Source organism: Entamoeba invadens (genome assembly GCF_000330505.1).
Source record: "Entamoeba invadens IP1 unplaced genomic scaffold scaff_1105074726227, whole genome shotgun sequence".
In the NCBI taxonomy this organism is placed as follows: Eukaryota; Evosea; order Mastigamoebida; family Endamoebidae; genus Entamoeba; species Entamoeba invadens.
This window is the reverse complement of record NW_004191916.1, coordinates 90,361-102,502: the sequence shown is the minus strand read 5'-3', so window position 1 is coordinate 102,502 and position 12,142 is coordinate 90,361. Positions and strand designations below refer to the sequence as shown.

At 34.5% G+C, this 12,142-nt stretch overlaps 4 protein-coding genes across 4 annotated transcripts; 2 read left to right on the top strand and 2 right to left on the bottom strand.

Annotated features, from left to right (window-relative positions):
* Positions 1–609: 609 nt before the first annotated feature.
* On the bottom strand, positions 610–3,150 carry EIN_092110 (Rho/RAC guanine nucleotide exchange factor, putative; the record flags this gene model as incomplete). The annotated part of the gene is made up of 1 exon (XM_004185944.1): positions 610–3,150. One exon carries the CDS (start codon positions 3,148–3,150, stop codon positions 610–612), a length of 2,541 nt encoding a protein of 846 aa, XP_004185992.1.
* Positions 3,151–4,760: 1,610 nt separating this feature from the next.
* Positions 4,761–5,411, top strand: EIN_092100 (ribulose-phosphate 3-epimerase, putative; the record flags this gene model as incomplete). The annotated part of the gene is made up of 1 exon (XM_004185943.1): positions 4,761–5,411. The coding sequence occupies one exon, from the start codon at positions 4,761–4,763 to the stop codon at positions 5,409–5,411; it is 651 nt and encodes a 216-aa protein (XP_004185991.1).
* A 1,921-nt stretch (positions 5,412–7,332) lies between these two features.
* Positions 7,333–10,524, top strand: EIN_092090 (serine-threonine protein kinase, putative; the record flags this gene model as incomplete). The annotated part of the gene is made up of 1 exon (XM_004185942.1): positions 7,333–10,524. The coding sequence occupies one exon, from the start codon at positions 7,333–7,335 to the stop codon at positions 10,522–10,524; it is 3,192 nt and encodes a 1,063-aa protein (XP_004185990.1).
* A 163-nt stretch (positions 10,525–10,687) lies between these two features.
* EIN_092080 (hypothetical protein) lies at positions 10,688–11,929 on the bottom strand (the record flags this gene model as incomplete). Its single annotated transcript, XM_004185941.1, has 1 exon — positions 10,688–11,929. One exon carries the CDS (start codon positions 11,927–11,929, stop codon positions 10,688–10,690), a length of 1,242 nt encoding a protein of 413 aa, XP_004185989.1.
* Positions 11,930–12,142: the final 213 nt, after the last annotated feature.

Genomic DNA, 12,142 nt, shown 5'->3' with positions numbered 1-12,142 from the left:
TGGGTTGTGGAAGATTTTGTGCAACTTCTTCCTCCTTTGAAAACGTCCGTTATAATTCCAATAATATGAATTGATGTTTTTGTTTGGGAAAGAAATGATGAGTAAAAATACTATATTTCATTGATAACTAATAATACATTAATAAAATATAATTCTTATGATAAAATCATTTTATTTAACGTATTTATTTCCATTAAAATTTCTTGTTTTTCTTATTTTAATTAAAGTGTATTTGAATATTTTGTTGTTCTATTCTTATAAAAACATTATTTATTTTTTACAATTTCTTTCTTATACTTTCTAATAAAAATAAGTGAGAGAATTAGTTAGTTATAAAAACTATATTTGAAAAAAAGAAGTTAGTTTATCAAATCTCATCCAACACAATTCATTTGGTTTAAAAAAGTGTTAATATCGAGTTTATTAAATACTTTTCCTAAAATTTAGAAGTTTATTATTTTAATAAAAATATACAACCCAAAAAAGGGAAGAACATTAAAAATTTTCTATATATCTCTACAATAAGTATTTTAAATGTAAAAAGATTTAATTAATCTTTATAATTAAATCTTTAATTTAATTCAACAAGAACAAAAACAAAATAATGAGTTACTTTTTATCAACAGTTGTAATTTTTGGTTTTGGTTTTTCTTGGTTCTCCATCGAATTTTTCTTGATGATCCTTTCATTGAATTGTCTGAGAAACTCCACACGACCTTCATGTGGGACTATCTCGTCTATACACACCTTTGACTTTGACAAGGAGTCCAAGTCAATTTCAATATTCTGTTTTGGTTTGTTAACAAAGATCCTTTGACTGAGCCGCCTCGGAGAAGGTTTTGGTTCGCACACCTCTTCGGATTTTCTTTCAAAGATCGTTTTCATTTGTTTCACATCCGTTCGGTGTTCTGTTTCTTGAGTTTCTTTTAAGTCTTTAAATACACTTTCAACGCCTTCTGGTGTCCGTTCCGGTTGTATTTCAAATGTGTGTTCCTTTGGTTGTGTATACTCAAGTTCAATAGGCTTGGAGTCCATACAGACTTGACTCCCAAGACTGTCTTTAAATGTTTCATCCGATGGTTTCTCGATATTTAGCATAGTATTTGTCTTTGTTCCTGTATCGGAGTTATCGGAATTACTTTCGGAGTTGTTTGTACTCTTCTTTTCATCTTCTTTGAACTCTTCAAACTTCTCGGGCTCTTGATGGGTCCCAGCTTTAGGCATTTCGAGTGTATCGTTGTTCACCAAGACGCCATCAATATACAATTTAATTTGCTCCACCCCTCCTGGTGTTCTTGTGTGTGATCGGAGTGTCTTGTTTAGTGTTTTCGATGATTTGTGAATGGGTGAAGTCAACACTTCATTTGGATTGAAGAGTCTGTCCACCTTCTGCTTTCCTGTAATAAAGTTGACGTCCTTTGTTGTGTCTGGCACTTCTATTTTGTCTTTATGCTTCAAACTGTTGTGTCTTCTAAAGAGATTATGGATCTTATGTCCCGAATCCTCTCTATCACTCATACATCCCGTTTTCTTCTGTTTTTCTCTTGGTGTTTGTGTGTCGTTATCAGACAGCAGCGTTTCTTGGTCACATGGGAAACACGCAGCATCTGAAATTGTGTTTGTTTGTGGCGACTCTTTTGGTTTCGTGGGCTCACTGAATCGACATAACACAGTCTTCCCAATAGAATGTTTTTTCAATTGAACATCTTCAAAAGGCGGAGAGTCCTTGTGCATCTCAAGTTGTTCACTTCCATACAATTTAACATTTGGATTGATTTCTCGTGTCCTCCCGATCTTCTCTATTTCATTCTCTGTTCGACACTTTTGAACTCGTGTTCCAAACGTCTTTGTCTCACTCAGTCGAGGGGTGCTTTCTCCAGACAACGTCCCTTTAGTGTGTGTACACGAGTCAAGTTCCAACTTCATCCCTTTGGCACTTGACATCGACCGGCGCTTTTTAGTATCTCTACAAATAGTATTCTGACACGCAACACAACACTTCTCGTCGTGGTTCCAACACCTCGGACACACAAATAATTTGCATTTTTTGCAGTACATTTTCTTCCTCCTTCGCGTGCAATCCACTCCACATCTTGTGCAGTTGGTTATATCGGAAGATTGCACTACTAATGGCGAACATAAAAACTCCTTTTTATCAATTTTCAAAAGGACATTTGTTATCGAATTTTTGAATTGAGTGAGGGCGTCTTCTGACTCGAATTCTATTAAACACGATTTGACGTTACTGAAGATCTGCACCGCCTTTGGTTTGTCAATTTCGAAGAATTTGAATTTGTCGAGTTCCACTACATATCGTATTTTGAGGAGTCTGTCCTCTCTCTTTGTCAAGAGCAAACAGTCTGAGAGTAAGAAGAGAACTCTCTTCTCTGCGCCGTTATGGGTGACTTGTGTAATTTTCTTTTGCATGATAAATCGTCGATTTTCCTTGACCAACTCGAATTTCTCCTTCTTCGAAAACAAGCATCGGAGACTTTCAAGCTCCACTATACTTCTCTCGTTTAACATCTTTTTGTTGATTTCTGTAACGACGTTTCCTATCGAAGTGTACGCTTTAGTGATATTATCAAAGTCGCAATGTGTTGGTGGCGTGAATTTAATCAACTGTTCCAGGAGTAATTTGTACCTTGGGAGTCTTTGGATCGGCATGATAAAGTAGTCGATCAAGTCAAGTTGTTGTTGCACGGAGACACTGTTTTGTATTTCCTCCATCAAGGAAGAGACCTTTGAGTCCGATTTAAGTCGTTTAATGTGTTCAGTGGCTTTGTCATGGTTGATGTAAAAGTTGGTGTAAGCCAAAAACGACTGGGCGTACCCGAGAAAGATCTTTCCGACTTCATTGTCGAGGTTGTTCTGTTTAAAACTATTCGAAAGGTTCATCACAAATTTCTTGTTACACGCAAAAACGTCATTGAAGGAGTAGAATATAGTCTCCACCTCTCTTGGGTTAATCTTTGAAGCATTCTTTAACATTGACGTTCTATAATTGTCACATATCGATAATGATTTGACATAGCTCTCTTCAGTACTCAAGATCTCTCTGACCACATTTTGTCGCTGGGACAAAACAGGACTGTTTTGGTTCGGGTTGGTCAAGTCCGATGATGATGACGAGCTGCTGCCGACTTGCATAACTTTTTTGAGTTTCGACTGCCCAACCTCAAAAAATATCAAAATAGTATTCACTTTAATTCTTTTTGCTATGTTTTATAGCTTTGACATTCGTTTTGAGCTCTGATTTTAGTGTGTTTCCTCGGCTTTAGATTTCTTTACAAAGCGAAATCTATACGGTACTAGTAATCTACTACATGTATGGTATTTGTTTTCTCACAAACTGACCACATGAGTATCTCTTTGGTCGTCTATTTTTGTGGCTGTTTTGTATAAATGGAAAAACTATAACAATTGGTATAATAAATCATAAATATACTATAAACAAAAGATCTAAATGTGAAGCTTTATTAAATTTAAAAAGCTTTTAAATACCCGATATTTTCGATATAAATAGGCTTAAAAAAAGGGTTAATAAAAAAATTATTGATAAACTAAACCGATCTTTTTGGTGAACTTTTTTCTGGTTTTGATGGCTGCTCACTTCTGTTGTATTTGTTTAAGTGTTGTGTCTTTTTGTTTAGAGTGGTTGTACAAATGACTTTTTATTTATATTTAAATAAAAAAATGATATATTTATATCATACTTACTATTAAATACTATAAACTGTATGGTTTTGTTTTTAAGTATAATAACAATAATAATAAAAACTATAACATGTAAGATTGTAATAAAAGTGAAATAGTAAGTAATTAGTAATAAAAATATTATTAAATATGGTTTGTTATAATGTTTGACAAACCATTCACTAAAATAGTCAATAACTTCAAAAAATTAAGAATTTTTCAATTAGACCAAATTTGTCTAACATTGTCAGTGATAAGTTATATTTAAGAAATAACGAAAGTTTAGTATATTGTCGATTTATATTTCAAAATGAAAAACTATGTTTAATACTTTTTATTCCAAAAAATAATTATAAAATAGTATATTTAAATATTAATTAATTGACAGTTGAAAACAAAAATTACACAAAACAAAATACAAGTTGTAAAAAAACAATAGAAAGTGAAGTGAATTGACCAAAAAGATTTTTTGTTTATTTTGATTAAATAATGTTTAGAATTTGGAATAATTAAACATTTCATTTTTTGGCACATTAGCATTTTGTATATAATTTCAGGTTCATGTGTACCTCATATTATTACAAAGGTATTCCAAAGTACATCCTTCAAAGTGTTTCTATTTGAAATTGTTGTATAGTTATGGCAATCAATTGAAGTATTTACCACAAGGATATAATTTAAATTAATTGTGGTGAATTTAAAAACTAATAATTATAACCGACACTTAAAATAACATTAAAGTGTTTATTGTTATTAATCTGTTAATGTAGTAAATATAGTAAAAATAATTATAAATACTAATAAAAAAATGTCAACAATTAAAAAACTAACAATAGATTTAAATAATAATAATATTTTTTATTAGTATAATATAATAAAAAAACTCAGTTTTTATAATAAAATTAAGTAAAAATTAAATAGTTAAATTGAATATTATAAATAATTATAAATGATGATACAAGAAAATAGTAATAAATATGATTTGAATATAATAAATCTCTAGTAAAAATGGAAGATGTGTGGAATATGAAGAAGTTTCATATCCAACTGCAAATAAGTTGTGAATGTCTATTCGTATATGCCCATCACTCTTGTCTTGTGATTTCTCCCGCCTTGGCGAGGAGTCAAAAGCAGTTTTATCTGCTGGAGCGGATGAGTTACACGTGGATGTGATGGACGGGCACTTTGTCCCCAATTTGACACTTGGTGCGCCGATAGTCAAGTGTCTCCACGCAGCACTCCCACACGCGTTTTTAGATTGCCATTTGATGATAGAAGACCCCAAAAGATGGGCGATGGATTACGTCAATGCCGGTGCGTCGCTTGTGACTTTCCACATTGAAGCGGTCAAAGACATTTCCGAGGCGGAGGAAGTCATCGAGATCTTACATTCACACAACGTTAAAGCCGGTGTTTCTCTTAAACCAAAAACTCCTGTCAGTTCCGTTGAAAAGATTCTTGACAAAATCGATAGAGTACTCGTAATGACGGTAGAGCCCGGATTTGGGGGACAATCTTTCATGGCGGATATGATGCCAAAAGTCGAGGAGATTAGAAAGAACCACATAAACCTCGACATCCAGGTCGACGGGGGGATTTCCGATAAAACAATTGGAGTTGCTAAAACAGCGGGGGCCACTTCTTTTGTTGCGGGATCGTATGTGTTCAAGGCAAAAGACTATAAAATCCCAATTGACGCACTTAGAAATAATTAAATTGATTTTAATTTATTACATTTGATACAATTAAATAACGTCATATAGTTTCATTTATAATAAATTTTAAAACCATATAGTTTGAATTAATTAATTAATTTGTATTAACAAATTGTTTTAAAAGTGTAGTTGTTTAAAATAATTGTAAAAAAAACCTTTATTGTGATTCGTTTTTTAAAGTAAAAAACGACGAAAAGAAAAAAACTATAAATAACTTGGAAAAAAACCAACACTTAAAACATTGTTTTTTAACAGTATCTTTTCAGGTTCTTTTCAAACCCAAACATCCTGTTTATTTGATTTATTTGTGACTACTTTATTAAACAAAAAATAATGAATCAAATAGGTTTTTAAAGTAAACAATTTATAGTTTCTTCTTATCATTTATTTTAACCATTTTATTAATTCAATTATTAAATTAAATTAAAAACACTTTTAAGAAAAAAAAGTTTGCCAATTAACAATAATAAAAAAAAATAAGAAGAAAAAACAAATTATTCCCAAAAATGTATAACAATCTGAAAATTTATAGAATTATTATGTTATTATTAGATTAATAAATAATAATAAGATACAGAATCATAATTATAATAAATGAAATAATAGTAATATTTTAATTTATTATAATATTGATCTTCAAAATTGCCAACCCAATTGAACAAATTCATAATAAATTATACTATTTTTAAAACAATATTCGTCATTTGTGTTGCCTTTTTTACCCTCAATATTTCGTCGTTTTGTTGGTCATAATTGTGAACTAAAGATGTTTTCTATGTTTTTGATCCTTTATTGTTTTCAAAAGGGGAAAATAAATAGAAAACTGCCGACTTTCTGTTGCGGCTTTTTTACTGTTTTTGAAAAAAAACAGTTTTTCGTTAACTTATAACGTCATCTTTCACAAATAAATCCATTGTTCAATAAAAAACAAAGGATGGTCATTTTTAAATAAAAAATACCAAAACATAGAGTCAATAAAGAACAATTAGCATTGAGGTCTGCGATAGAAACAAAAACTTAACAAAACTTGTTACCGACATGAGACAACCAGTAAAATATAAGAGACAACGGTTTGTTTTTGATTCATTACTTTCTCATCTTTACGTAAATACATCAGAAGTTTAATTATGAAGTGTGTTCGATTTGAATTCTGAAGAAAACATGGTATTACTATTTTTATTAAAGATTATAATTACCTTATAGTTTTATTAACTCGTATTTTCAAACGAATACGTGGATACCTTATTAATAAAAAGAATAAAGAAAACACAAAAGAAAGACAACAGTAATTAGATGATTCAACTTTTTTCAATTTGTCAAATGAATAATTCAATTAAAAAAATAAATTTTGTTTTTAATAAACAATAATAATCAACTTAACCCGACTAATGAATATACTCAGTCCTAGATTTCTCTTCACCAATTAAATGTTATAATAGTACTTCAATACAAATAATTTCAAATATTCAACAAATTTAATATGGTGTTTTTCGTCTTTATTGATAATAGAACCATCATGTTCCATACTTAAAATCTACACAACTGTTCTGGACACAGTTAGGAAAAGACTATTACTGTTTTTTATAAAAGTTAATTTTAATGGAGCTAAAAAATAACACAGAAACACAATCTCATATTTGGGAAACCATTTCTATTCACTTAATATTATAACCAAATAGTAAAAACAACTATTCATTTTCACTGTTTTTTATTCTTTCCCCATTATCAAAAACTATATTTAACAACAAAATCAACTATAAAATATAGTATAATCATTCGGCTTCTCTGAAAACAAATTCGACATTTTTTTGGATTAAAAATTCCAAAACTTTTCAAATCAACATCACAGAAAACATTAAAACAAAAAGTCCGTTTTTTTCCATATGAAGTTCATTTGATGATCTTCCTTTTTCAAAGATTCATGTTAGACAACCGCTCCACGTTATTTAACGTAGCAGTAACTTTGATTATACTTCTCTTAAGTTCACTGGTACGTTCAAATACATCCAAATGTTCTTCTGGTTGTATTACAGACTGTTTGACTGATTACACATGCACAGGGTGTAGTGATGGTTATGACAATGATACGTCGTGTTTGCATTGTACTCTCTATGATGTATTTGAACCTATTGGAGATGCAAACCCACTCTATGTTAAAGAAGACGGCGTTTGTGTGAAACCAAAGAACTACATCACTAAAGTCGATTATCTCCCAGACAGTGGAATTATACACTTGGAACCATACAAACATGTCACTGTCGAATTCACATCAGAGACACCTTACGATCGAGGACCCTGTGTTATCCGTGGAGATACACAACGAAACTACAGAAGAGGATTTTGGTTTGAAGCAGACAAAGACGCCTACAATGGTACTTATGACAAAATTAGAATGACCGTTTTAACCACGTCTGGCGCACTACAGACGATTTATATCCATTGCTCTGACACTCCAAAAGAAGATTCAAATGTTAACTGCTACGCTCAACAAGTCGTTTCCCCCAATTCAGAGAGCAATTTCCTTCAGATCCCCATCGAGAGAGACTCTGATAATAGAAAGTATTACTTCTGGGTCTTTATTGAGGAATTTAAAGACACGACCCTTGACATCTCACTTGATCCAGTAATGGTAGAAAAGGATTTGGAGACGTTCAAATTGGACCAGCAAAAATTCGACACTCTAATTAGTACAAATACACCACTTCGCGTCGTCTTTAATAACAGAGAAGAGGGTAAGAACATATTTCCAGTGTGTGCACCGACCTTCCAATTAAGAAGCATTTTCTTCAATGTTGAGTTCGCTTCGAATTACTCCCTTGTGATTTCCACATTAGAGGAAAACAGACTGAGATACCTTCAAGAATATGGCACAGATAACAATGGGAGTTACTGGTGTATCAGTCTCTGGGAAGGAAAGCGGTTTGGCGCGTTAATTAAAGAGGGGAATGAAAATGGACTTGTTGTGCGACTCTCAGGGACGGAGCAGACCTCCAGTCGGTTTTTCTGTCTGATGAGCCAAGAACAAGACTTGGATATTCCAGTCTCGTTTTATGCGATTTGCCCGAACCACTGCAACGAAGCGAATGGACAGGGCTACTGCTCGAAAGAAGAGCTCAAATGTTTGTGCAAAGAATCGTATGGTGGACCTGACTGTCGCAAGTTGTGTTATTATAATGGTGCATTTACTATTGATTCGACAAACAAGTGTATGATAGGGACAATTGGGTGTGACTATGACTGTTTGTGCACCGCGGGATATAGTGTGCGCAACCATTTGTGTGTATCTGACACGTGCCTCTCTGGGAATAAACTTGATATAGAACAGTGTCTGAGAGGAAGTGAGGGGTGTGGAGTCAATTGTTATTGTGCGAGTGGGTACAAATCCAAGAACGGCTATTGCATCTTGGAGACGTGTGGTAATGGCAAAAGAGATGGAGGGGAAGAGTGCGACAATTCGACGAATTGCAATTTCCGATGCAAGTGTGATGAGGGATACATCTGGAGCGACAAGACACAGAAATGCGACACCACCTCTTTTCCAGTGTATGGGTGGATCCTTATTGCATTTGGGTGTTTCCTCTTTGTCATTGCCTGTGTGGTGATTATATTGGTGTTAGTACTTAAAGTGAACAAAAGAATTGATATGAATGTTGTGAAACTCCAACAGCCAGAATACTATTATAATATTTTGGGCTCAATATCACAGAAGCCGTCGAAAGAGTCCAAGTTTCTTATCAGCCCCACAGAATTGGGCTTTGGAAATGATAATCACGTCACGGAAGTGTTTGATACACGATATGAAAAAATAACATTGAGGAATTACTCCAAGAACAAATACATGATGGTCATCTTCCACACGCCGAACAACCCGAAATACGTCTTCCACTTTGATAAACAAGTAGAGATCATGTATCCGAATTTTGAGAAGGAAACTGTTTGCTTTATGACGTTGCACTGCACTTCTCGAATTCGAGACATGAAGATCAATTACACTGTCTGGTTTTCTAAGAACAAATCCACGTTACTACAAATAGCGGAGCTTCTGAAGGACAAGAACTTTGAGAGCTGGAGTCCGTCCGATCAATCCGAGTATCAGAAATTGATCAAAAATGTCATCCACAGGTATCACAATAATATCACCATCATCACTGAGGCTGCAAGCTCGACGCATCTGGATATGGACGAGTTAAATGTGAGAGAAAATCCAATAGCAGAAGGTGCGATGGGTAAGGTGTTTGTGGGGAGCTATCGAAGTCTTCCCGTAGCGATTAAACGGTTTAGATGGGAAGACTTGGACACGAACGAGATGGAGGACTTGAAGAAGAGTGTGATTCAAGAATGCCTGATCATGAAAAAGTTGCGTAATCCGTTTGTGGCCAATTACATTGGGTCTGTCACATACATTCCACAGGTCTCAATGGTCATCCAATTTTTCGTCTTGGGATCACTTGGAGAGTACTTACTCAAGTCGAAACCCGACTACATCAAGCTTCCATATAAACTGAAATTGAAAATGCTGTTTGACGCCTCCCGTGGGATGCAGTTTCTCCACGACAACAAGATCATGCATTTGGACTTGAAGCCGGACAATTTATTGGTGAACTCGCTGTTTGCAGAGAGCGCTTGCTGTGTCAAAATTACGGACTTTGGGACCTCACGATTCATGAAGAAGAACACGAAGGACAAAGAAAGAGGACTTGGCACACCACTCTACTTGGCGCCCGAGTGTTTTGATGATGAATACTCGAATGAGAGCGACGTGTACTCTTTTGGTATTATGGCCTGGGAAGTCTTTTACCAAGAAGAGCCGTACAACAATTTGAAGAGCTTGTTTGACATCAAGAATTACGTGAAAGAAGGGAAGCGACTCTTCATTGACGAGAAGATGCCACTTACATTGAAAAACACGATAGAGAAGTGTTGGAAGCAAAGCAAGACTGAAAGAGGAGACTTTGAGAATGTCAGCAAAAATTTTGTGAAGATGATAGACGAAGCGGATAACTGGGGAGAACTTGATAACGGTGTGAATTACGAAGAAATCAAAAATGTCATTGAACGAAGGAACAAGCGACTTGAACAATTGTTGGAAGACGACGGTGTTGACGAGAAGTGAAGGTGGTGTGTTTTTAACTCAGTTGTATTTTGATTGTTTAGTCTGAATGGATACGTATCTATTTAATAATAGATATCTATCTATCTATTTAATAATCATCATATTAATACATCCTATTAATTCATATGTATATGGAATTCTTCGATAAGAACGCAACATAAAATTAATTAAAAGCTGAGGCTATTGTGTCAGAGACATCAAGAACTAAACTGAGGAAGAAATAAACCACCCCGATAGCGAAAAACATGACACCAAGTAGTATGACTATTACACTACCGACTACGAGCCACTTTGATTTCTCGCCATACACTAAACAAATAACACCGGGCAAGAAGTATATAAGAATAACACCACAGACGCCATTGAACTCAATAAGTATATCATCCATCCAAAACAGAGAGGCTAAAAGTCCAGAGAATGAAGTGAAAATGAAGCAAATAATAGAGTGGCGAAGCACGGAGGGCTGCCACTCGGAGAAATATTGTTCATCGATCATATCATGAATAAAGGTGAATTGGGATGGGATTGCGAGAATGAAAGCGGCGATGAACAAACTGGCGACGATTGCGTCGATAGCGAATAAGGCGTTGTTGGAGTCATAGAACTCGGGTGGGTAGAACAACATTGGGATTGCGTGTGTCTGTCCGTATAAGGTCGAATAGACGACATTGCCATATATAATTGCGTATATCCCAATAGTGAACAGTGCACTAATTAAAGCAGAGAATTTGACTTTATTCGACGCATCGATCGACGGAGAGATCAGCGACAGATTGTTGTGTGTTGCAAAGATGCAAATGAAGAAGGGGAATATCGAAACCCCATCACCGACACTAAAGTACTTCCGCGCTAACTCCGTTTTGATCGCGTCGTGTTCTTCCATGGTATTGAAATAACTTAAATGACCCACGGCAGACACCAGCAACGCTATATAACAGAAGAGCGTCATGAGTCGAGAGTGCACTAATAACTTTGTTAACAACGGGAATGACGACAACACGGAAAACACAAAGACGACGAAGTGAATGCCAACTTTGAGTGTTGCGTTTGATGTCCACCAGACGCCGTGGACTTGATCACCTCGAGCATTATTCAGCAAAAACTCCAAAAATGCGGAAATGAGTGTGATGTATACTGCAATTTGTACGATGTTGTATACCATTTGTATCACCTTCGTAAATGTTCTCAACGAATTGCCACCAAACCGCCAGGCTATTTCATAAATACTGTCAAACTGCGCTTGGAGGTTGATTCGGTAGAAGAGATAGACCGTGAAAAAAGATATCAAAACGGCTAATAACACTAACACACTGCCATACCACTGTGTCGCGTATTTGATTGCTAACGGAGTCACTATTATTTCTGGGCCAAGGAGCAAGAGAATATTTTTGTAGTACAGCATCATCCACGTCTTCACATTTAACATCCCACACTGCCATTTTCAGTTTCTTTGTTTCATTTGAATTATAATTCTAATAATAATTACAGTCCAATAAGGAATTCGATTCTTTATGGAGCTTTTCTATTGTCAGGTATAGTATCTGTTAATAGTAAGAGAACCATTGTATTTGATTTGATAAACAAACAAATTTATAATACTATTATATTAGATTGTTAT